The following is a 26,134-nucleotide window of genomic DNA, read 5'->3' as shown; positions in this document are numbered from 1 at the left end:
AAAAAAAAAAAAAAAAAAAAAAAAAAAAAAATATTTATTGACCTGTACACCCAAGATTTGTGCATTTCAATGCATCTAAGTTACACCTGAATTTGTTTTTTCTTTTTTTTTTTGAGACAGAGTTTTACTCCTGTTGCCCAGGCTGGAGTGCAGTGGAGCAGCCATGGCTCACTGCAGCCTTGACCTCCAGGGCTCAGGCCATTCTCCCACATCATCCTCCCGAGTAGCTGGGACTACAGGCATGCGCCACCATGCCTGGCTAAATTTTTTTGTATTTTAAGTAGAGACAGGTTGTGCCATGTTGTCCAGGCTGGTCTCCAACTCCTGGTCTAAAGTGATCCACCTGCCTCAACCTCCCAAACTGTTGGGATTACAGGTGTGCGCCACCGTCCCCGGCCAAAAAAAAATTTAACATGTACACATTATTTCCTCTTTCAGTTCTCCTTTTGTTTGTTCTTTTCCTTAAAATCTTTTCCCAATCTGGCTTCCCTGTTTTTGTTAAATGAAACTCTAACCTCTCAGTTATCCACATTTAAAACTCTGCCACTCCTTTATCCTGTTTCTTAAGTCAGTCATTAAATCTTATCAACTCTTCCTTGTTTTTTTATTTTTGTGGGTTTTTTTTTTTTTGTTTGATTCTTGTTTTTTGTTTTTTGGTTTTTTTTTGAGATGGAGTCTCACTCTGCCACCCAGGCTGGAGTGCAGTGGCGCAGTCTGGGCCCACTGCAACCTCTGCCTCCCGGGTTCAAGCAATTCTCTTGCCTTAGCCTCCCGAATAGCTGGTATTACAGGTGTGTGCCACCACGCCCAGCTAATTTTTGCATTTTTAGTAGAGACCGGGTTTCACCGTGTTGGCCAGGCTGATCTCAAACTCCCAACCTCAGGTGATCCACCCGCCTTGGCCTTCCAAAGTGCTGGGATAACAGGCGTGAGCCACCACGCCTGGCCTTCAGCTTCTCTAAAATATCGCCCAATCATGCCTGTGCTAGAGTTTTGGCCTTGATCACAATCCTTAATTAAAATTGCCAAGGACTTAACTGATTTCCCCACTTTTCATACTCAAAAGTGTTCTGCATTATGCCCATAAAGCTGTCTTTCTTTTTTTTTTTTTTTTTTTTTTTTTGAGAGAGAGTCTCGCTCTTTTGCCCAGGCTGTAGTGCAGTGGCGCGATCTTGGCTCACTGCAAGCTCCGCCTCCCGCGTTCACGCCATTCTCCTGCCTCAGCCTCCCGAGTAGCAGGGACTACAGGCGCCCGCCACCTCGCCCGGCTAATTTTTGTATTTTTAGTAGAGTCGGGATTTCACCATGTTAGTCAGGATGGTCTCGATCTCCTGACCTCGCGATCCACCCGCCTTGGCCTCCCAAAGTGCTGGGATTACAGGCGTGAGCCACTGTGCCCGGCCAAAGCTGTCTTTCTGAAGCAACATTCAGGATGTTGTTACCACTCTGATTGTGTCACGTCCTCTTGTCAAAAGCCTTGGGTGAGCTCCCTTGTCTTCTACACTAGGTGCAGATCTGGCTTCTAGATGCTGATTGTATTCAAGATGCTCATGGTCTGACCCCAACACTGTATTACTTCTGTGAACAAAAGTTCTCTGCAAAGGAATTTGGGGGAAAGAGACTTTATCCCAGTGAACAGTTTGCAAACTGGCAGAACAAAGGGAGGGGTGCAGGTTTTATAGTGCCTGGGTTCAGAGTCAGTTCTATTTATGCAAAGGAAGGATTGAAACTTGCTTAGTTCTGGTTGGTCAGCATAGCCGAGTTCTGATTGGTTGATACAGCTGAGCCCTGAACCAGAAAGGGTGAGTTTCCAAGCCCAAAACCAGAAGTCTCTCAGACATTTGTTTCAGACGGCTGATTGAGGGAGTTTCAGGGGTTGGGAGTTGGGGGTTCTTGCCCAATTTAGCTTGGGATCAACAGCTCCAACATGTTCGGCTTGATTATAAAAGGGAGGTCCTGTGCTACTTTTATACATGTTTTTGAGAACAAAGCATACATGACTACTTGGTCCCCCAGCTATGGCCATCTTGTTCTGTTTTAAACATGGCACACCGCTCAGCTGCGGGAGTCCATTTTATCTGCTGGCCCAGGACGTCCATTAACATTTTCCATCTATACTTAATCCTTTGGAAAACTAGAATACTTATTATTTCTAAACCTAATTTGCTCTCTGTTGTTTATGCCTCTTTGTTCATGCTTGTCTCTCTCTAAATGCATCCTTTCTATCATCTCAAATCATTTCAACCTGGGAGGGCCTTTGTTTTTTTTCTTTTTAAAATATGAGATGGGGTCTCACCATGTTGGTCTTGCCCAAGCTGGTCCAGATTTCATGGCTCAAGCAGTCCTCCTGCCTTGGCCTCCCAATGTGTTGGGATTACAGGCATGACCCATAGCGGCCAGCCAGGGAGGGCATTTATGGTGTGTTTCGTGAAATCCATGAATCCCCATGAAATTATATGCAAACATTCCTGTATGTATATGTTTTTCTGGAGAAAGGGCTTTTGTCAATAGATTCTCAAAAGCCCGTAACTCCCCAAAGTTAAATTGATTTAGTGGACTTTGAAGGAAGATAAATTAACTCGTGTGTTCAGCAAAGTTTATGTCTCATTAAAATGTAGTCCTAAATCTGCTGGATGATGAAATAATTTTGAATGGATAATTTTATTTAAAGCTTAAAGTTTCAGAATCAGGTAAAATGTTCTCATTCATTTTTTAGGTTCCTAGATGTAAGTCTTTGTGAAATCTATTTTCCTCAAGAGATAGTATCTCAGTGTTTTTCACTTTGGTATCTTTAGTTAAAGGAATTTTTTTTTCCTCCCACTCCCACATGATTATTCCTAGGCTAGTAGACAATACCATCTCTGTATGCTTTGATGTATCAATGCCTTTTTAAAGATATTAGTCATGTTGTTTTCACTTTTTTTTTTTTTTTTTTTTTTAGATTCCTATAGGCAATGGAAACTGATCTCAATTCCCAGGACAGAAAGGATCTGGACAAGTTTATTAAATTTTTTGCCCTCAAGGTAATATGTCCATTCTCGTGAGCCCAGAAGTGTTAGAAATAACTTCCGTGCTTCTGCCTTTTGCGAACAACTCTCTTTGGAAAGTAGCATAACAGCTTGCAGCTTGCCCATTTTAAGGGATACCTCTGTCTGTTGTCAACCAAACTGTGAGGTATGGGGGCGGTATTGGGGGTGTAGCTAAAATGTAGCTTCCAATTTTCTACAGCTACTTGTTCAAAAAAAAAAATTTTTTTTTTTTTTGCAAGACTGCAGAAATGTCAAATTGCTATGCCAGGTTATTGGCACAGTATGTTCCCTTTGGGTGGGAACAAAGACCGTCAACCGGAATGGGCAGCATTTCGGACATCTTTCCTTAAGTTTCAACTAATCCTGAAATGTTCAAATTTTATATATTCTTCCTTTCCTGGTAAATGGGGAATTAAAATTGAATTTTGAATCCCATATTTTCCTAAATCTAAAAATCATTTCCACCTATGTCACTCCTCTCAACCATTGCCATGCTAGAACAATCCATGTAGTTGATTTTAGTTGTGAAATTATGTGGAAGACTTTTGCCATATGGGCCAAATGGTATGAATAATTGTGGAATTTTTGTTTTAAATCTACCATGGGGTTGTAAGTTTGTGGCAGTGAATATTTAAAACCACAATTGGACTCGTTTCTTTATGAACATCATAGCCACTATGCTCAGCTTTCCTTCTGCCGTATGAGAATATTACAGTTTCCAAGCCTCAACCTGTAATTCCTTTCGTTGGTTGACACTATACCTTCAGGATGTTTATAAAGTTGTTTTTTGTATGTAATGTTTTTTCTGTCTGTTCTCAAAAATTAAAAGTATACTGTTTCCCAAAGTATACTTATGGTTAATTAGCATCGTTTAAACCCTGTATTGGGAGGATTTTAACCCTGATCAGGAGCCAGATTAGTTTGTTAAGACTTTTCATCATTTTGGGATTTCTTTTTTTTTTTTTTCAGACTGTGCAAGTGATTGTCCAGGCTCGTCTTGGTGAAAAGATTTGCACTCGTTCATCTTCTTCTCCAACGGGTTCAGATTGGGTAAAATTCTATTATTTACTAAGGTGTATACTGTAGTGTTTGTCACAAGGAATGAATGTAAAGTTCTCAAGTGCAATAATAAGTAATACCATTTATATTATTATAAATAACATTAAAATATCTAATTCCATTTGATCCATTTACTTGAAAAGGATATTCTTATTGTATGTTAATCCTGAATTTATTTGGTTCTTAACTTTCTGCTATGATAGATGAAAAGCTCAGTCCTTGGAAGACAAAATTGTATCTTGGCCAATTTTGTAATGATAATTACCTTTTTCAACTTGAGATTTGTGGCTTTGATGCAGTATTATCCCTTATGGGGAAGGGAGAAGTGAATGAATTGTCTTTCTTAATCAGCCACAGCAATACCTGCATTACCCAACATACACTAATTTCTGTTTTCATGATGTTCCTGTGAGTGTTTCATGCAAAAGTCCCTTTTGTTTTCCAGTTCAACTTAGCAATCAAAGACATCCCAGAGGTTACACATGAAGCAAAGAAGGCACTGGCAGGGCAACTGCCTGCGGTCGGGAGGTCTATGTGTGTGGAAATTTCACTTAAGACTTCTGAGGTAAGGCTATGGCCAGGTTGGTGTCTTCATTTAGCACTCAAGGCTCCTCCTCTGAGTCCAATTCATTTCTCAGTCTTATTCCTGCCCTTTCCTCTCTGATGTGCTTATCATTCTCTGAGGGGGTCATGGTTTTTTTTTTGTTTGTTTGTTTGATTATTTGTTTTTGAGACTGAGTCTCGGTCTATTGCCCAGGCTGCAGTGCAGTGGAGCGATCTCGGCTCACTGCAACCTCTGCCTCCCGGGTTCAAGTGATTGTCCTGCCTCAGCCTCCTGAGTAGCTGGGATTACAGGTACGCGCCACCACGCCTGGCTGATTTTTGTATTTTTAGTAGAGACGAGGTTTCACCGTGTTGGTCAGGCTGGTCTCGAATTCCTGACCTTGTGATTCTCCTGCCTTGGCCTCCCAAAGTGCTGGGATTACAAGAGTGAGCCACCGCACCCGCCCTGTTTTTTGTTTTTATTTTATTTTATTTTTTGAGACAGAGTTTCACTCTTGATGCCCAGGCTGGAGTGCAGTGGCATGATCTTGACTCGCTGCAGCCTTCACTTCCTGGATTCAAGCGATTCTCCTGCTTCAGCCTCCCAAGTGACTTGGATTACAGGCGCCTGCCACCATGCCTGGCTAATTTTTGTATTTTTACTAGAGGCAGGGTTTCGCCGTTTTGACCAGACTGGTCTTGAACTCCTGACCTCCGGTGACCCGCCCACTTTCTGCCTCCTAAAGTGTTGGGATTACAGGTGTGAGCCACTGCACCCGGCCTGTTTTGTTTTTTGAGACAGGGTCTTGCTTAGTCACCCAGGCTGGAGTAAGTGGCACAATCATGGCTCATTGCAGCCTCAACCTCCTAGGCTCAAACAATCCTCCCACCTCAGCCTCCTGAGTAGCTGAGACTATAGGCATGCACCACCATGCCCAGCTAGTTTTTGTATTTTTTGTAGAGATGGGGTGTCACCATGTTGCCCAGGCTGGTCTCAAACTCCTGAGCTCAAGCGATCCGCCTGCCTCAGTCTGTCAGAGTGCTGAGATTATAGGGATCATGGTTTTTGAACTTATTATTCCAACCACTTGATATAGGCTCTTTACCCTCTTGTTCGCATGACATACTTCTGCTCATCCTTCAAGAGTCACGTGCTCTAGAAACTTTCCCCCTTTTAGTGGGAGATAAAACTGCAGTCTTTACTTAGACTTCCTATGGTGCTTTGTTTATATTTGTTTCTACTTGCTGGGTGGTGGTGGTGGTTGCTTTTTGGGTTTTTTTTTTTTTTTTTTTTTGAGACAGAGTCTTGCTCTGTTGCCTAGCTTGGAGTGCAGTGGCATGATCTCAGCTCACGGCAACCTCCACCTCCCGTGTTCAAGCAATTCTCGTGCCTCAGCTTCCCAAGTAGCTGGGGTTACAGGTGTGTGCCACCATGCCCGGCTATTTTTTGTATTTTTTGTAGAGACGGGGTTTTACTATGTTGGCCAGACTGGTCTCAAACTCCTGACTTCAGGTGATCCACCTGCCTGGGCCTCCCAAAGTGCTAAGATTACAGGCCTGAGCCACCATGCCCAGCCTGCTGTTGTTTTGAGACTGGGTCTCACTCTATCACCCAGGCTGGAGTTCAGTGGTGCAGTCATGGCTCACTGCAGCCTCAAATTCCTGGGTTCAAGGGATCCTCCCACCTCAGCCTTTCTGAGTAGCTGGGAGTACAGGCATGCACCACCACACACGGCTAATGTTTAAAAAAAAATAAAAAATTTTGTAGAGACAGGGTCTCCCTGTACTGCCCAGGCTGGAGTGCAGTTCTGCTTATAGCTCACTGCAGCTTCAAACTCCTGGCCTCAACTGATCCTCCTGCCTCACACTCCCAAAGTGCCGGGATTATAGGAGTGAGCCACTTTGCCCAGCCAGTATTATGAGTTTTAAAAAATGTGTTTGCTTGCCTTATTTCACATTAGGATTGATGCAGATACTGTTTCAATGTATTTTCACCAATAGATTGTAAGGCTGTATGGTATAATTAAAGGTAAATAGAATTTGGAGCTACACGGAGCCAAGTTCAATCCCAGCCGAGTGACTTTAGCTAAATTACTTAACCCCACCCCCACTAGCACTTTTTTTTTTTCTGCTCTGTTGCCCAGGCTGGAGTGTAGTGGCATGATCTTGGCTCACTGCAACCTTCCCCTCCCTGGTTCAAGCAATTCTCCTACCTCAGCCTCCCAAGTAGCTGGGATTACAGGCACCCGCCACCACGCCCAGCTAATTTTTGTATTTTTAGTAGAAACGGGGTTTCACCATGTTGGCGAGGATGGTCTCTATCTCTTAACCTCGCGATTCGCCCACCTCTGCCTCCCAGAGTGCTGGGATTACAGGCATGAGCCACCACGCCCAGCTAATTTTTGTATTTTTAGTAGAGACGGGGGTTTCACCATATTGGTCAGGCTGGTCTTGAACTCCTGACCTCAGATGGTCCACCTGCCTCGGCCTCCAAAAGTGCTGGGTTTACAGGCGTGAGCCACTGTGCCTTGCTCTAAAAGATTTTTTTTTTTTTTTTTTTTTTGAGGTGGAGTCTTGCTCTGTCGCCCAGGCTGGAGTGCAGTGGCTGGATCTCAGCTCACTGCAAGCTCCGCCTCCCGGGTTCCCGCCATTCTCCTGCCTCAGCCTCCCAAGTAGCTGGGACTACAGGCGCCCGCCACCTCGCCCGGCTAGTTTTGTATTTTAGTAGAGACGGGGTTTCACTGTGTTCGCCAGGATGGTCTCGATCTCCTGACCTTGTGATCCGCCCGTCTCGGCCTCCCAAAGTGCTGGGATTACAGGCTTGAGCCACCGCGCCCAGCCAAAGATTTTTAACTAAAGAACTTGTTAAGGTAGCAAGCTTTCCTAAACTGTAGTTATCACCTAAAAGTATTCCTCCTGGAATTGGAGGGAAAGGCTCTTCCCCTCATTTAAAATGTGTTCGCCTTTCTGAAGAGCAGTTTGGAAATACATATCAAAAGTCTTAAAAGCATGTATACTCGCTCTTTGACCTAGCGATTCTTTTTTTTTTTTGACATGGAGTCTTGCTCTGTCACCAGACTGGAGTGCAGTGGCGTGGCCTTGGCTCACTGCAATCTTTGCCTTACGGGTTCAAGTGATTGCCCTGCCTCAGCCTCCCTAGTAGCTGGGATTACAGGCACGCACCACCACACCCGGCTAATTTTTTGTATTTTAGTAGAGATGGGGTTTCACCATGTTGGCCAGGATGGCCTTGATCTCCTGACCTCATGGTCTGCTGGCCTCGGCCTCCCCAAGTGCTGGGATTACAAGCGTGAACCACCATGCCCGGCCCAGCAATTGTAATTCTGAAAATTTTCTGAAAGAAATTAATTGAGTTTGTTGGAAAAGTTTTAGTCTCAAGGTTGTTTATCACTAATGTTTGCAGTAATGAAAATTAGAAACAACCTTTATGTTCAAACTGAGATGAAGATACAAAAACCAAAACTAAAGAAACAACCTTGGCTGGGCGCTGTGGCTCACGCCTGTCATCCCAGCACTTTGGGAGTTCAAGGCGGGTGCATCACGAGACCAGGAGATCGAGACCATCCTGGCTAACACGTGAAACCCCGTCTCTACTAAAAATACAAAAAATTAGCCGGCTGTGGTGGCGGGTGCCTGTAGTCCCAGCTACTTGGGAGGCTGAGGCAGGAGAATGGCATGAACCTGGGAGACGGAGCTTGCATTGAGCCCAGATTACGCCACTGTACCCCAGCCTGGGCGACAGAGTGAGACTCTGTCTTAAAAAAAAAAAACAACCTTTATGTCCAAGAATTGGAGGACTGGTTGGATAAAATGATAGTCATATGGTGGGATACTGCAGAACCATTTTAAATGATTTAGAATTTTTAATTATAAGGAAAATTCCATGAAGTATTTATTAAGAAAAAGCAAGTCCTCAAAGTAGTATATAGACTGTGATTGCCCTTTTATTTAGAGAAGAGACTGGTTTGATTATAAGTTGATATCTCTTTTTTTCTCTTTGCTTATCTATACCTTTTAATATTTTTATAGTGACTAATGCTTTGAAATTAAAAATTTTTAAAACAAATATTTTAAATTTGTCCTTTCTACAGGGAGATTCCATGGAGCTGGAAATATGGTGTCTTGAAATGAATGAAAAGTAAGTGCTGCATCTTAGGGTCCTTGGTTGTGGTTGCTGAGGATAAATTAGATGACATCATGTGAAAAGCAGGGCTTTGTTTTCAGAGTCAGGGAGGGCATTCTGACCACTTAACAAAGCCAATAGTTCTGTGCTACAATTTGCTTCATGCTTGGCTTCCAGCCTAGACACAGAGATGACCTTCAGAGGGAACATCAGTCCAGAGAGACTCAGATACTACAGGGAAAGGAGCAGCAGAGAAAGCTGAAAAGGCTTTGTTGTTTTCCCAGAGTACAGCTAGTTCTCTGATTAAATCCCTTGCGAGCTCTTGTAATATGACTACTCTGTTTTGTCTGTTTTCTGTGTGGTAGCCATCCAATAAGATTTCCCCTCCCTGCTCCTTTTTACAGACTGTATGGGTCATGGATTGGAAATGCATGTTATTTCTTTCCCCCGTTTTCTTCTTTCAAGGCAGATTAGCTTACCTCCTGTCTGAAGCTTCAGTTTTCAACAAGAGTGTATAGGAAAATTGAGGAAATATCAACACATCAAAAGAAAAATCTTAGTGATAAGTATATGTGGTGGACATTAATTTTCTTTATTGAATAAATGCAGTTGCCAGGTTATGGCCCAAAATTTTAGAGCCAAGCTGACTTTTCTCCAGACTTCTGTTAGATTATCAAGATAGACAGCTCATAGGATAGTACGTGTTTGCACCTTCAGTGTATATAATTGCAGTATTTATTTATTTATATGTTTTCAGATGTGCTGCTTTGTTTCTAAAAAAATAAAGTACTTTGAAGCTAGAAAAAAATATATTGGGTGCCTTTTGGTGCTCATTTCCCTGTGTCTAGTACATGAGAAAGTAAAACATTGACTTAACCTCAATCATCTGTTGATAAAGGTGTAATTAGAGTTCTCTGATGAGTTCAGAGCATGTCTTAATAATAAATTTGGTCTTGTGTAGTTCCAGCGCTTAATAGGAGAATGCTGACCGTGTCTTTGTGCCTGGCAGGTGTGATAAAGAAATCAAAGTTTCCTACACGGTGTACAACAGACTGTCATTGCTGCTGAAGTCTCTTCTTGCTATAACTAGGGTGACACCAGCCTATAGGCTCTCCAGAAAACAAGGGCATGAATATGTCATATTATACAGGTAAACAGCATAGATGGTCATCTTGATTCACTCATCAGTCTCCTCACTTTGCACATTGTCTAGCATTTAGATATTCTGTGATGATGTTTTGGACAGTTGGTTGGTTTGTTGGATTATTGATGCTGTTGCTTTCATATGATCGCTATCCAGCCTTCCTTATGAACCTTACCCTTCCAAAGCCACCAGGTTTATTATCCTTTTCTATATGCACAATCATGATTCCTGTGGAATGGATGTTGAGGTCCTAGTGATAAACATCTTAGAGCTAGGGAAGGAAGTCAAGACTTTATTTTATTTTATTTTATTTTATTTTATTTTATTTATTTGTTTATTTATTTATTTATTTTTGAGACGGAGTCTTGCTCTGTCGCCCAAGCTAGAGTGCAATGGCACGATCTTGGCTCACTGCAGCCTCTGCCTCCCGAGTTCAAGCGATTATCCTGCCTCAGCCTCCTGAGTAGCTGGGACTACAGGCACCCTCCACCATGCCCAGCTAATTTTGGTATTTTTAGTAGAGACGGGGTTTCACCATACTGGCCAGGCTGGTCTCGAACTCCTTACCTTGTGATCCGCCTGCCTCGGCCTCCCAAAGTGCTGGGATTACAGGCGTGAGGCACAGCGTCCAGCCTGGAAGTCAAGACTTTAAAAAAACAGTCTATACTGGGAAGATTCCACAGTTTTCTGTATTCCAGGGTTAAATTAAAACTTTGTCTAACAAACTGCTAACTCAGTTTAAGTTGTTAATTAGTTGTCTGTGGATATAAAGAACTAGTCAACAGAGTATTTTCCTTGGAGCATTTCACCTCAGCATATTTATTGAGTGCCTTTTTAGTGCAAGCATTGTGCTAGGAGCACTGAAGAACTGTACAGAGGCCCAGCACTAGAGGTGGTTCTAATGTAGTGAGGGAAACAGTTTGATACATGTATAATTATTTTTAAAAAGCAGGATTTGAAAACTGCAAACCAGAATCAGGAAAAAAGGGTACTGAGAGAATATAGAAAGATAAAGTTTATTCTGGTTGGTAAACAGTGCAGGTCTTATGGAGGAAGTGGCATTCAAGCTGGCCCATTAGGGAAAGAGAATTTGAACTGGTAGAAGTGAGGGAGAATAATTATTCCAGATGGAGAGTTCAGCAGCTAGCAAGGCACAGAAGTGGAGGGCAGGGTAAGAGCTCTGCTCAGATTGTCAGATGAACCAGAGTGGTGGAGTAGAGGGTATGTAGCAAAGTGTGAGAGAAGAACTTGGAATGCTGGGGTCCCAAATCTACCAAAGATGCCTTTCTTTTGTACTTAGTGATGAGCCGTTGGTTTTAGCCTTTGCCTTACATGTATAGTGCTGATTTTTAGATAAATAGTATAGCAAGACAGAGGGACCAAAGGAGGAGAGACTTAACTAGTTCTGTTGAAACAATTCAGTATCAGAGAATACTTGTCATTTCCTTTAACTTTCTTAGCAATATCCTAGCAAGCCTAACCATGTCTACTTTTCTAGGCCTGTAATAAATTTTTGTTGTCTTCTCTCTAGTCTTCTTCTGGTTTCAAGTTGTTGTATTTGAAAATTGCTAGACTTTTATTCAGATTTACTAGAAAGATACTACTAAAATCATCGGCTTAGTTACCTAGGACTGCTAGTCCTTTTCATACCAGTGTTTAAAGTGTTCCTTTATCATGTATCTCTGGAGTAATCATTATTGCTCACAGGGACTGGGTGCATGCCTGTAATCCCAGCACTTTGAGAGGCTGAGGTGGGTGGTCACTTGAGGATAGGAGTTCGAGACAAGCCTGGCCAACATAGTGAAACACTGTCTCTACCAAAAATAAAAAAAATTAGCTGGGCAAGGTGGCACGCTCCTGTAATCCCAGTTACTCGGGGGGCTGAGGCACAAGAATCGCTTGAACCCAGGAGGCGGAGGTTGCAGGGAACCAAGATCACACCACTGCACTCCAGCCTGGGTGACAGAGCAATACTGTATCTCAAAAAAACCCAAACTAGTACTTCTCACAAGATGTTGATCATTTAGGAGTGCTTTTGGATACAAATAAGTGTAGCTTAGATCCAGAGAGGTGGGTGATCTCAGAGGAGGTAGACTTGGCGTTTCCCCTTGCTTTTTATACTGTTGTTAGAAGGTTAACAGCCTGATACCATTAAAGAATAGTCTTGACCAGATGTAATGGCTCACGCCTGTATTCCCAGCACTTTGGGAGGGCAAGGCAGGAGGATCACCTGAGGTCAGGAGTTAGAGACCAGTCTGGGCAACATAGTGATTCCTTGTCTCTACTAAAAATTTAAAAAATTAGCCAGGTGTGGTGGTTCGCACCTGTAGTCCCAGCTACTCAGGAGGCTGAGGGAGGATTGCTTGGGTCCCTTCGAAGGTCAAGGCTTCAATGAGCCATGATCACAACACTGCACTCCAGCCTGGGTGACAGAGCGAGACCCTGTCTCAAAAAAATACACATAGCCAAGAAAAGGTTTAGCAAATTTTAAGCACTGTATCAGTATTTACATGAATAGTGAATGCCTAAGTCTCAACTTTTCGTTAAAGAGTATTTATGTAGCAAGATCTCTTTTACCAACACTTTATTAACATTGTTCCTGTATTACTTTATGGCAGGAGTCACTAAACTATGGTTAGCCGACCATCTGCTTGTTTTTATAGTTTTTTTAAGACACAGCCATCCCCTTTGTTTGCATATTGTCTATGGCTACTTTTGCAATACAACAGAAAGCTGAGTAGTTGTTATAGCCTATACGGCCCACAGTCTTAAAATATTTACTATTTGGTCCTTTACAGAAAGGTTTGCTGATCCCTGCTTTTTAGTATCTTTTGTCTGTCTTATGTGTAGTACTTTTGTGCTTTGTATTTCAGATATTTATATACATTTCGTTTCTTTTCTTTTTTTTTTTCTTTTTTTTTTAAGGTGGAGTCTTGCTCTGTCACCTAGGCTGGAGTGCAGTGGCACGATCTTGGCTCGCTGAACTTCCACCGCCTGGGTTCAAGTGATTCTCGTGCCTCAGCCTTCCAAGTAGCTGGGATTATAGGCATGTACCACCACGCCTGGCTAATTTTTGTATTTTCAGTGGAGATGGGGTTTCACCATGCTGGCCAGGCTGGTCTTGAACTCCTGACCTCAAGTGAACTGCCCACCTCGGCTTCCCAGAGTGCTGGGATTACAGGCGTGAGCCACCACGTCCGGCTACATTTCTTTTCTTTCATACAAGACTGTAGTCTGTAAGACCTAGGATTCAGATTTATCCTTATTTCATTCCTGACTTCTTTTTTTTTTTTTTTTTTAAAAAATACGTGATGCTTGAAAACCTAGGATTCAAATTTTCCTTTTTTCTTTCCTGACTTTTTTTTTTTTTTTTTTTTTTTTTGTTGTTGTTGTTGTTGTTGAGACGGAGTCTCGCTCTGTCGCCCAGGCTGGAGTGCAGTGGCCGGATCTCAGCTCACTGCAAGCTCCGCCTCCCGGGTTTACACCATTCTCCTGCCTCAGCCTCCCGAGTAGCTGGGACTACAGGCGCCCGCCACCTCACCCGGCTAGGTTTTGTATTTTTTTTTTTTTAGTAGAGACGGGGTTTCACCGTGTTAGCCAGAAGGGTCTCGATCTCCTGACCTCGTGATCCACCCGTCTCGGCCTCCCAAAGTGCTGGGATTACAGGCTTCAGCCACCGCGCCCGACCTCATTCCTGACTTCTAACCATGCAGCTTCTTCATACATTGTTGGAGCTTAGTATTTATTGAGTAAACCCATGTATATATTTTAATTTTTAACAGTATTACTTGAAAAATATAAAATAGATTTTAGGTATTTTGAATTCAAACTTTTTGCCAATATAGACTGGCCTGTCCAGGGAGAATCATAGGAAGGTTCCACTATGTTTATGGTTTTTTTTTGTTTTGTTTTGTTTTTCAGAATAGTCTTACCTAGTTAATTATTCCATGGTGGAAAAGATTTTCTGCTTTGTTAAGCCATCTACTTAGAGATTTCTTCATGGCCAGGCACAGTGGGCTCACACCTGTAATCGCAGCACTTTGGGAGGCTGAGGTGGGAGGATTGCTTGAGCCCAGGAGTTTAAGACCAGCCTGGGCCACATGGCAAGACCTCATCACTACTATTTTTAAAATGATATATATATATATGTAAAAGAGAGCATCGCACAACTAAAGACCACTTACCAAACTCTGGTACATTCTGCTCAAGTATGGTGGCTCATGCCTGTGATCCCAGCACTTTGGGAGACTGAAGTGGGAGAATAATTTGAGGCCAGGACCAGGGGCAGTGGCTCACGCCTATAATCCCAGCACTTTGGGAGGCTGAGGTGGGAGGATTGCTTGAGCTCAGGAGTTCGATACCAGCCTGGGCAACACACCGAGACCCTGTCTATACTAGAAATAAAAAAAAATAGCTGGGTGAGGTGGCACGTGCCTGTAGTCCCAGCTACTTAGGAGGCTGAGGCGAGAGGACCTCTTGAGCCCAGGAGGTCAGGGCTGCAGTGAGCAGTGATCATACCACTGTACTCCAGCATGGGCAACAGGCTGAGACCCTGTCTCAAAAAAAACAGTTGAGGCCAGGAGTTTGCGACCAGCCTGGGCAACATAGTTAGACCCTGTCTCTACCAAAAAATTATTTTTAAAAAAACCCAAAAAACAGGCCAGGTGTGGTGGCTCACACCTGTAATCCCAGCACTTTGGGAGGCTAAGGCAGGTGTATCATTGAGCTCAGGAGTTAAGACCAGCCTGGGCAACATGGTGAAACTCTGTCTCTACCAAAAATACAAAAATTAGCCAGGCATGGTAGCGCACACCTGTAGTGCCAGCCACTTGGGAGGCTGAGGCACAAGAATCGCTTGAACCCGGGAGGTGGAGGTTGCAGTGAGCCAAGATGGTGCCATTGCACTCCAGCCTGGGAGACAGAGCGAGACACTGTCTCAAAAAAAAAAAAAACAGGGCCAGGCATGATGGCTCACACCTGTAATCCCAGCATTTTGGGAGGCCGAGACGGGCAGATCACGAGGTCAGGAGATCGAGACCATCGTAGCTAACACTGTGAAACCCCGTCTCTACTTAAAATACAAAAAATTAGCCGGGCGTGGCAACAGGTGCCTGTAGTCGCAGCTACTCTGGAGACTGAGGCAGGAGAATGGCATGAACCCAGGAGGCGGAGCTTGCAGTGAGCTGAGATCGCGCCACTGCACTCCAGCCTGGATGATGGAGCAAGACTCCTTCTCAAAAAAAAAAGAAAAAAAAAGACAAAGAACAGTAGCCGGGCGTGGTGGCATACGTCTATAATCCCAGCTACTTGGGAGGCTGAGGCAGGAGAATCGCTTGAACCCAGGAGGCTGGAGGTTGCAGTGAGCTGAGATCATGCCACTGCACTCCAGCCTGGGTGACAGAGCAAGACTCCGTCTCAAAAAAAAAGCCTTCTAGTAGCAATCCTTGACCTGTTGGCCACTTTTTAAAATATATTCTTTATTTCTCAGTAGGTGTAATTTTAAAGTATGTTTTAGTAGCAGAGAGAAGAAACTTAAATAGCAATTTCCACTTAATTATTATTTTCCTCATTTCTTTTTTTGAGACAAGGTCTCACTCCTTTTGCCCAGGCTGGAATGCAGTGGTGCAATCTTGGCTCACTGCAGCGTCGACTTCCTGGGCTGAAGTGATCCTCCCACCTCAGCCTCCCGGGTATCTGGGACTACAGGCATGCACCACCACACCCAGCAAAATCATTTTTTGTAGATGCAGGGTCTTGCTATGTTGCCCAGACGGGTCTTGAACTCCTGGCCTCAAGTGATCCTCCCAAAGTGCTGAGATCACAAGCATGAGCCACTGTGCCTGGCCTTATTTTCCTTGTTTTTTAACCAACCCACTCTGTATGCATCTCCATACCTGTAGTTTAATTGAAGTAGTAGAAATTATTAATGCTCCATCAGGAGAGTTATTTGAGCAGATGAGTAAGGAAGGCTTTGTTTTGTTTATTTTGTTTCTAGGTGTTTTGGCTATAGGGGCCCCTAGGAGTAAAGAATCATGTAACATTTCTTATTTTTTCTTGCATACAGAATATATTTTGGGGAAGTTCAGCTGAATGGCTTAGGAGAAGGTATGTATCAAGGTTGAAAAACATTCTTAGTGTTCAGAGCTCGCCTGACTTCAGAGATGAGCTTTGTTTCTGCTTGTTATAATATGTAGATTGTCATCTTAATATGCATAATACAAGTAAAGAAAAGATGAGAATGCAGGTAGGTGGTCCAGGTTACCCCGATCTGCCAGGGGTAACCAAATAATTTTTCCCAAAGTTCCAGGAACTCAGTTTTCTTTCTTACTCTTTATAAAACTGTATATTTTCCTAATTTTCTACAATGAGGGTGTTAAATGTTTCTGGTGAACACCAAGAATTTTGAAAAATTGGAAATGAAACCAAGAAAATCAGGAAAGCTTTGTTGAAAGTGTCACTTGCAGAGCCCTGGCTCTTTACTTAGCTGTGGAGTGGCAGCTTGGGTGGAAGGCAGTTGCTTCTTATATTGAGGTGTTTGTGTGACATTCTAGTGCTCCTTCACTGTCTTTTTTAGCATGTGATGTATCCTTTGCAGGGCTGGTTAGTAGAACTTTCTCAGGCCTTAAGACTTAACAGTTATTTTATCTCTTTGAAGGTAGCTTTATCTATAAATAGAGTGCTATTTCCCCTGCCAATATTGGCTCGATATAGAATACATTGAGAGGGAAGGAACCTATGTATACACACACACACACACACACACACACACACACACACACACACACGAAATTAAGGCTGCTGCACTTAACGTGCTAAGTGGATAATGCCAGAGATTACACAATGGGCCAAATAATTCAGGGAAAGACGGTCTAGGGGCAGTGTCAGTATTCTCTGCAAAAAAAGCTAATAATGTATCTTTTCTCCTAGGCTTCCAGACAGTTCGTGTTGGGACAGTGGGCACCCCTGTGGGCACCATCACTCTTTCTTGTGCTTACAGAATTAACTTGGCATTCATGTCTACCAGGTGAGGAAGAGCCCTGGAATCCAAAAGAACTCTTCCAAAGATAGTTTTTTTTTCTCCTAAACTTTAAGACTAAACCTACAATGCAGTTTTGCTGAAAGCAGTGCCTTCAAAAGAATAAAATCAAGAAAGAGAGAGCACAGTTGCCAGATTGGAGAATTTGAGTGTCCCAGAGCCAGTTTGTCCAGAACGTAGGATTGGTGGTTTATATTTAGGGATTGTGATAGTTAAAGCTGTGGTAGTGCCTGCCAACAGATACAATGTGAGGGGCCCTCTGAGGACTTTGTGGGGGCTGGAAAAGCATTCTAACAAATACTGGAATCTGCTTATTGTATTACAGGCAATTTGAGAGGACCCCACCTATCATGGGGATTATTATTGATCACTTTGTGGACCGTCCCTATCCCAGCTCCTCTCCCATGCACCCCTGCAATTACAGGTGAGGAATGTGAAAAGGTGCTCTCCCAAACTGCAGCTGGGCAGAAGCATCCATCCTGCACAGGTGCATAGAACACCTTTCTCAGCACTCACTCTCCAATGGGCAGGGGGTCACTGATGGAGACCCCACATGGAGAGAAATCAAATGGGCTAGTTTCCCTTCTTTCTGCTCCCTCTTAGGTACACCAAGACTTAGTGTATACAGACTGTCTCAGAAAATTCTTGGGATATTTTGCATCTTGATGTTAGTGATAAGACTTTTCTTGGTGAAACCCCATCTGTACTAAAAATACAAAAATTAGCTGGGCATGCCAGCGTGTGCCTATAATCCCAGCTACTCAGGAGGCTGAGGCAGGAGAATTGCTTGAACCTGGGGGGGCAGAGGTTGCAGTGAGCCAAGATTGCACCACTGCACTCCAGTGTGGGCTACAGAGTAAGACTCCATCTCAAAAAAAAAAAAAAAAAAAAAAAAAAGACTTTTCTCAGTTACAAGTTACTTAGAGCCTTAGAAGAGTGGCAATGATTTGTGGAATATCCTTGGCAGATTAATTGGTTTTCAGGTTTCCATCTGGCATATTAATTTTATATCAGAATAAAATGCCTCCAGGTCTAGAACTCAGAAAACAGGGGTTAGAATAGATGTATATCAGGAAGGATAGTACCTTTATGTGATAGACTTGTGAAGTTGAATAAGCTTGTCTTTAGGGTTTAGATACTTGTTTCATGGAGTCTCTACTACTGATAATCCTTTGAAAACCCAGATGTGAGCTCCACTACTAGTCTGGCTTAAGAAAATGCTCTCTCAGACCAGGCATGGTGTCTAACGCCTACAATCCCGGCACTTTGGGAAGCTGAGATGTGTGGATTGCTCAAGCCCAGGAGTTCAAGATCAGCCTGGGCAATGTGGCGAAACACCGTCTCTACCAACTTTTATTATTACTATTTTTTTGTTGAGATGAATTTTGACTCTTGTTGCCCAGGCTAGAGTGCCGTGGTGTGATCTTGGCTCACCGCAACCTTTGCCTCCCAGGTTCAAATGTTTCTCCTGCCTCAGCCTCCCGAGTAGCTGAGGTTACAGGCATGCGCCACCATGCCTGACTAATTTTTGTATTTTTAGCAGAGATGGGGTTTCTCCATGTTGATCAGGCTCGTCTCAAGCTCCCGACCTCGGATAATCTGCCTGCCTCGGCCTCCCAAAGTGCTGGGATTACAGGTGTGAGTGAGTCTACCAATTAAAAAAAAAGAAAAGAAAGAAAATGCTCCCTCAAATAATAGGTCAGGTAAGATGTTTGGGTTTAAAACACAAAACAGGCTGCACGCAGTGGCTCACACCTGTAATCCCAGCACTTCGGGAAGCTGAGGCAGGAGGATTGCTTGAGCTTAGGAGTTCTAGACCAGCCTGGGCAACAGAGGGAGACCCCTGTATAAAAAATTAAGTTAGCTGAGTGTGGTGGTACGTTCCTGTAGTACCAGCTACTCAGGAGGCTGAAGCAGGAGGATTGCTTGAGCCTGGGAAGGCTGCAGTGAGCCATGCCACAGCACGCTAGCCTGGGTGACAGAGTAAGACCCCGTCTCAAAAATGAAAAACAAGAACAAAACATTGTCAAACCTCTGAATGCCACTCTCTGGAATGTTTGAAATTATCGAGGACTCCACACGCCTTTCTTGCCAGTACGAACTGTGTGAAATAGTTCTTAGCACAGGTCCCATCCCTATCTAATCAGCTTTTGTAGCCTTTCTGAAAGACTGCCACCACCGTAAAATTCATTATTTCTTTCTTTCCACTTTAGAACTGCTGGTGAGGACACTGGAGTAATATACCCATCTGTGGAAGACTCTCAGGAAGTGTGTACCACCTCTTTTTCCACCTCCCCACCATCCCAGGTAGGGGGAAGCAGGTTCTGGGTGATGGTTGTTATTTGGTATATATATGGGCTTTATGAAATGGTGTCCAAATTCAGCTACAATCCGTTTTGTTAGTGGTGGTGATTATTTCAAGGGGATTACTTTGAGGGGTAAGGGAGAGCCTTCTTGTCCAGAAGATAGTATTTCTAGTCTGTAATTATTCATAACCTTCAGGATTACATTTAGCCCTTACCTTCCTGGTGACATCTTAAAATTCCCTAGAACATCAGTCACAGAATTCCAAATGCATTCTGACACCAGAGATTTTCTCTGACTTACACTTGTTAACTTCATAGCTACTTCTCTATCGAGTGGTAAATTTCATTTCTAATAATGGAAGAGGCCCCAAAGAACCAAAAATTATTTAGCGTAAAATGCCAGGGAGAAACCAGTAATACAGCTTTTCTTTATAGGTGACACAGATTTCTGCTTGTGTGTATTCTCTATCCAGACATTTTTAACCATTAACTTTTCTACTTCAGTCTTCAGTGGCAAACCCAGTTTCATAAAACAGGCTCCAGGCCGGGTACGGTAGCTCACGCCTGTAATCCCAGCACTTTGGGAGGCTGAGGTGGGTGGATCACGAGGTCAGGAGTTCGAGATCAGCCTGACTAACATGGTGAAACCTCGTCTCTACTAAAAATACCAAAATTAGCCAGGTGTGGTGACGTGCGCCTGTAATCCCAGCTACTCAGGAGGCTGAGGCAGGAGAATCGCTTGAACCAGGGAGGCGGAGGTTGCAGTGAGCCAAGATCACGCTACTGCACTCCAGCCTGGGCGGCAGAGTGAGACTGTCTCAAAAAAAAAAAAAAAAAAAAAAAAACCACAGGCTCCAAACACTGTTATCAGTTTCCCCAGAGAAAGCACCCCTGTGGTCTTGTGTAATGTGTGTGGTGCCAAGGCAGCTTTAGCTAAACAGTGATTTTTGCAGCTGGCTGGATTGCAGGGGCACATTTCTTGCCTTCCACCGGAAGTCACACATCCCCAGCTTCCTTGCCTCCAGATTCCTCTTCTGCCTGCATTGTCTTAATTATTGCTCTCCTCTTTGACTTTCATATTAGGTGGTTTCTTCTAGACCTACCTCAGTTCTACTTGCCTTTAAATCAGCCCAGATTCTCCCGTTTCAACTTTTTATTTGGGGGACCAGACAAATTCATTAGCTGTCCATGTGTTTTATTTACTGTTGTTGGTTTTTTGTTTTTTTTTTTTTCAATTTTCTTTTCCCTTTTTTTTTTTTTTTGAAACAGGGTCTCACTCTGTTACTTAGGCTGGAATGCAGTGGTGCAGTCATGGGTCACTGCACCCTAGACCTCCCAGGGTCAGGTGATCCTCCCACCTAAACCTCCAGAATATCCGGGACTATAGGCATATACCACCATGCCCTGCTAATTTTTTGAATTTTTTGTAGAGATGGGGTTTTGCCATGTTGCCCAGGCTGGTCTTGAACTTCTGGACTCAAGTGATCTGTCTGCTTTGGCCTCCCAAAGTGTTGGGATTATAGGTTTGAGCCACCACGCCCAGCCCTTCTGCGTTTTTTGTATTTTTTTGAGACAGGGTCTGGCTCTTTCGCCAAGGCTGGAGTGCAGTGGTGCAATCTTGGCTCGCTGCAGCCTCCACCTCCCAGGCTCAAACCATCCTCCCACCTCAGTCTCCTAAATACTGTCTTTGTAATTCCAAAAATTAAAAAATTTTTTCTGGCCGGTCGCGGTGGCTCAAGCCTGTAATCCCAGCACTTTGGGAGGCCGAGACGGGCGGATCACGAGGTCAGGAGATCGAAACCATCCTGGCTAACATGGTGAAACCCCGTCTCTACTAAAAAATATGAAAAACTAGCCGGGCGAGGTGGCGGGCGCCTGTAGTCCCAGCTACTCGGGAGGCTGAGGCAGGAGAATGGCTTGAACCTGGGAGGCTTAGTTTGCAGTGAGCCGAGATCACGCCACTGCACTCCAGCCTGGGCAACAGAGCGAGACTCTGTAGCAAAAAAAAAAAAAAAAAAAAAAAAAATTTCCATCCTTGGTTGTTGGAGGAAATATTGGATTAAAGTCATAGTTCTGCTGGGCACAGTGGCTCACACCTGTAATCTCAGCACTTTGGGAGGCCAAGGCAGGCAAATTACTAGGTCAGGAGTTCAAGACCAGCCTGGCCAACATGGTGAAACCCCTGTCTTTATTAAAAATACAAAAAATTAGCTGGGCATAGCGGTGGGTGCCTGTAATCCCAGCTACTTGGAAGCCTGAGGCGGGAGAATTGCCTGAACCTGGGAGGCAGAGATTGCAGTGAGCCAAGATTTCTCTACTGCACTCCAGCCCGGGCAACAGAAAAAAAAAAAAAAAAAAGTCATAGTTCTGCAGGGCTCAGTGGCTCATGCCTGTAGTCCCAGTACTTTGGGAGGCCAAGGAGGGAGGATCGCCTGAGCCCAAGGGTTCAAGACCAGCCTGGGCAACATGGTGAAACCCTGTCTCTACCAAAAATACAAAAATTAATGGGTGTGATGGTACAAACCTGTAGTTGCACCTACTTGGAAGGTTGATCTGGGAGGATTGCCTGAGCCTGGGAGATTGAAACTGTAGTGAGCTGAGATCGTACCACTGCACTCCAGCCTGGGTGACAGAGTGAGATCCTGTCTCAAAAAAAATAAAATAATAAACTCAGTTGTAATCTGTTTCAAAAGCAGGAGTTAATGTCTGTGATTGATGTAAAATCCATGGATCACTATTGTTTCTATTGTCCTAGTTTGTTTAGGGTGAACAAGATTCTTGTTCTAAAGTTGCCAAAACAGTTTAGTTTGGGGGTTTGAGAATTGTCATTCCCCTGCTCTCATGAACATGTGTAGGCATGAATGTCAGCATTGATCTGGTCAGGGGAGCTTCTTGTATGCTTACTGACACAGAGTAGCATTGACAAAAAAATGTGCACTTTCTTTCTTGTGCACATTAATGGAAGCAGGGTTTTTTTTGTTTTTAGGTAATTAAGTTGTAGATATGTTGAATATTTTTCTTTTTTTTAATAAGCTCATCCCAGCTGTTCTAAAAGATATGTCAAATTTAAATTTCAGTAAGCAGTTCTGTTTTACAAGTAATAGATTCATAAATAATAAAGTTGTAACTTGTGAGATATGAAGGATGGTGAGACTGGGCCTTAACCAAATCAATTTGTCTGTTTCCCTGATACAATGGAAAGTTGAACCTAAAAGTAAAGGGAAGTTTAGTAGTTTCTGCACCTGATGTTTGCATCAAAGTTTGTATGCCTATGTGACTAGAGGCTGTCTTTTTTATGGTAACTCTCTTATTGTGTCTTATCGCAGTATAAAACTAGATCACGCCAAATTCTTATCAACAGTCTGCACTCCATAAGTGAGCCCTGTCGTTACTCCCTGGGGACCTCTGATCAAGGCTGGTACAATTTGGTACAAAAATACTCAATTTTGAACCTAATTTCTCTCAGCGGTAGAGAGACAATCATTTGCTATCATTTCTTCTCATTCTTGTTAATATTGAAGTATTTTTCTTAGTGACTTACATAATTACTTAATTCAGCAATTTCTATTGGAGCTTTTGCTGGAGTCCAGTAAATACATGTTGTTGGTTTTGCCAGCAGTATAAGGATCATTGTGCCATTTGGGCACAGAGTTGAGTCTAGAGGTGAACCTACTGTGTGGCCTAAGGTCCTGCCTCCAGTTCTAAGCATTAATTAGCTAATTGGTCAGGTTTATAAATGGGACAACAGGCCGCGTGCGGTGGCTCACGCCTGTAATCCCAGCACTTTTGGGTGGCCGAGGTGGGCGGATCACGAGGTCAGGAGATCAAGATCACCCTGGCTAACATGGTGAAACTCCATCTCTACTAAAAATACAAAAAAAAATTAGCCGGGCATGGTGGCAGGCGCCTGTAGTCGCAGCTACTTGGGAGGCTGAGGCAGGAGAATGGCATGAACCCAGGAGGCGGAGCTTGCAGTGAGCCGAGATCACGCCACTGCCCTCCAGCCTGGGCGACAGAGTGAGACTCTGTCTCAAAAAAAAAAGGAACAGCAAGACCCAAAATAATCATCATGACCATAATCATTATGCCCCTAAGTAGCTTTGAAATCATGAGAGTTTTCGACGTGCCCCAGGATTTTACTTCATCAGGTTCACCTACGCCACCAGGGACTGTAAGAACTGCATACACACACCCCTGCACACCCACTTGCCTTCCCTGGAATGACGTAGGAAAGCGTGCATCTGAGCTTCTTAAAGTTCCAGCCAGCAAATGTCAGCTATTTGAAACTGTCCTGCAGATTCTGGGTTTCCTGAAGAAAGCTTTCAGTTGAACATTACAAGCCCCGCATCCTTATTCATCTTCAGCACACCTTGCATCTGCAGTCAGGCCCTTCTTTTGGAAGCTGCTATCTGACTTCCTCTCTTTTTTGAGTAGAGACAGACCAATAGTTGATTCAAGTTTCTCTGTTTTGCCAAGTGGTAGCCAGCTCACCTCAGCTTTGTTTTCTAGCTGCTCATCAGGGAGACAGGCATACATGGAATGCCCTGAAATAAACATCACTGTAGGGACCTTCCAAGTTGTCCCTTTGGAAAGACAGCCCCACGCCCTCGCCCTGCTTCACTCCTGACTCCAGTGTCAGTCCCAGCCTCTCTTACTACTGCCCCTTCCAGAGTTTCTTCACTTCTTTCTCAAGTCCCTTTTCTTTTCTTTTCTTTTCTTTTGTTTCTCTTGTCTCTGTGTGTGTCTGTGCACAGTGTGTGTTTACTGTCACAAAGGCACATTTTCAGACCCCTACTCCTGTGGTGACGGACACCCTGAGGGTCCCCATGGCAGGACTGGCCTTTTCCCATCAAGTGAGTCCATAATGGGAAGAAGGGTATATAATCAGATGGCATACTTTTATTTAAAAATTGTAAATAAATTACAGGGTGTAGTTATTTAAATGTCCCGAGTGTTCTTTGGGATTATTTTGAGGCTTGGTAATAGATTTTAATAGGACACAGCTACGACCCAGCAGCCCAAAATAGTGAATTTTTTCATCTGCCCCTCCTCCTACCATTGATGTGAAAATACATGGAGTTATTTATATCAGATTTTTAAATAAACAACTCACAACTGGTATTCTGTCTTTTTTCAATATAAATAGCAATATTCCCATACCCGGGGGTGATGGAGGGTGTGATTAGAGAAGATGACTTTCTGTTTCAAAGGGGCCTCAGGACAAAGGAGAGAATAAAATGACTTTGGAGAACCTGATGATTTTGGCTGCCAGCTCTGCCCAGGCTTGTGCTCCACACATCTCCTGGGCTTAGCACTGAAACAGTTTGCTCAGCCCCTGGGAAAATGGGGAGCAAGGAACTTATTTGAGGCCTTTGGGAGGCTCCACAGCTTGGAATCCCAGTCCCAGTACAAACAAGTCTGTGTTTTCTCCTCTGATAATGGCCTGACATGTTCCTAACCCTATCACGTCAGGACCCTGCACTGTGGGCATGTGGGCGGGAGCCGTTCCTCATCTCTCTGCTGAGCCCTCTTGTTTGTCACGCTCTGGAATTGCCTATTTTTTCCTTGTCTTTCCTCTTCTCTTTGTTTTTCTCTTGCTTAGCTCTCAAGCTCTCGCCTTTCCTATCAGCCTGCTGCCCTGGGCGTTGGATCAGCTGACCTGGCTTATCCAGTAGTGTTTGCTGCTGGCTTAAATGCTACACACCCTCACCAGGTATCTTTAAAGATGGGGAGGACCATGGGTTTCCAATGCTGCCTCCCCTCCCCGGAGGCAGTTGAGGGCTCTCTCTAGGCAGAGGGATATGTTCTAAGTGCTCTATTCTGAAGCAAAGCTCTTTTGTAACTTCAGAGACCTAAAGTGACTCTCTGAGAGGAAGGTGCCTGTTAGACTTCAGAAAGGAAAGAAGGCTTTTCCAGGATTTTTCCCCCTTTCCTTTTTCTCTGTAGTCATTACCGTGCATTTCTTCCATTAAGTGAGTTTCAGAGAGGATAAAGATCCAGGGATTACTGCCCACTTGATGGCAGCGTTGGTGATGGAAAAGTCAAAAGCAGATACCGTCGTGCTATAATGTGAGGTTGCCCTCCTGCCTGGCATGCCAGGATTCACTGTCTCTTTCCATTTTCCCCCAAAGCTGATGGTTCCTGGGAAGGAAGGTGGGGTACCGCTTGCTTCCAACCAGCCTGTCCATGGTGCCCAGGCTGACCAGGAGAGACTGGCAACCTGCACCCCTTCTGACGGAACCCACTGTGCTGCCACACCCTCCAGTAGGTGAGTTCACATGTTGGCTCTGTCTCTGGTAAGACTGGCCAGGGGCCTGGGCTCCCTGACACACGTGCTTATTTAGTATCAGTAAAAAGTAACTTTCAGCTCTGGCTGGGGCGTGGCATTTGAGCCCAAAGCATGGGCTCCTGGCTGGGAGTGGTGGCTCATACCTATAATCCCAGCACTTTGGGGGAGGCCGAGGTGGGAGGATTGCTTGAGGCCAGGATTTTGAGATTAACCTGGCCAGTATAGGGAGACTCTGTCTCTCAAAAAAATTTATTTTCCTTTTTTTTTTTTTTTTTTTTTTTTTGTGAGACGGAGTCTGGCTCTGTCGCCCAGGCTGGAGTGCGGTGGCCCGATCTCAGCTCACTGCAAGCTCCGCCTCCCAGGTTCACGCCATTCTCCTGCCTCCGCCTCCCAAGTAGCTGGGACTACAGGCGCCCGCCTCGTCGCCCGGCTAGTTTTTTGTATTCTTTAGTAGAGATGGGGTTTCACCGTATTAGCCAGGATGGTCTCGATCTCCTGACCTTGTGATCCGCCCGTCTCGGCCTCCCAAAGTGCTGGGATTACAGGCGTGAGCCACCGCGCCCGGCCTATTTTTCCTTTTTTTT

The 26,134-nt window shown here is 44.1% G+C and overlaps 1 protein-coding gene across 12 annotated transcripts in view; it reads left to right on the top strand.

The window, feature by feature from the left end:
- ATG13 (autophagy related 13) overlaps positions 1–26,134 on the top strand; it is a 62,941-nt gene that overhangs the window by 27,824 nt on the left and 8,983 nt on the right. For 9 of the 12 annotated variants that reach the window (XR_001883321.1, XR_001883320.1, XM_017861992.1 and 6 more), the window contains 12 exons: positions 2,942–3,023; positions 3,999–4,079; positions 4,534–4,653; positions 8,744–8,790; positions 9,785–9,925; positions 15,984–16,024; positions 16,847–16,943; positions 17,281–17,379; positions 19,169–19,262; positions 24,016–24,114; positions 24,864–24,974; positions 25,393–25,529. Coding sequence is in view for 10 of the 12 variants with exons in the window: in XM_017861992.1 (XP_017717481.1) it covers positions 2,955–3,023; positions 3,999–4,079; positions 4,534–4,653; positions 8,744–8,790; positions 9,785–9,925; positions 15,984–16,024; positions 16,847–16,943; positions 17,281–17,379; positions 19,169–19,262; positions 24,016–24,114; positions 24,864–24,974; positions 25,393–25,529 (1,136 nt within the window). In the remaining 2 variants the exon portion in view is untranslated. The remainder of the gene's footprint in view (positions 1–2,941; positions 3,024–3,998; positions 4,080–4,533; positions 4,654–8,743; positions 8,791–9,784; positions 9,926–15,983; positions 16,025–16,846; positions 16,944–17,280; positions 17,380–19,168; positions 19,263–24,015; positions 24,115–24,863; positions 24,975–25,392; positions 25,530–26,134) is intronic. The other 3 variants (XM_017861994.1, XM_017861995.1, XM_017861996.1) reach the window with 2 other exon arrangements.

Source organism: Rhinopithecus bieti, unplaced genomic scaffold, assembly GCF_001698545.2.
Source record: "Rhinopithecus bieti isolate Rb0 unplaced genomic scaffold, ASM169854v2 scaffold_61533, whole genome shotgun sequence".
Lineage (NCBI taxonomy): Eukaryota > Metazoa > Chordata > Mammalia > Primates > Cercopithecidae > Rhinopithecus > Rhinopithecus bieti.
This window is presented reverse-complemented; position numbering and strand designations above follow the sequence as displayed.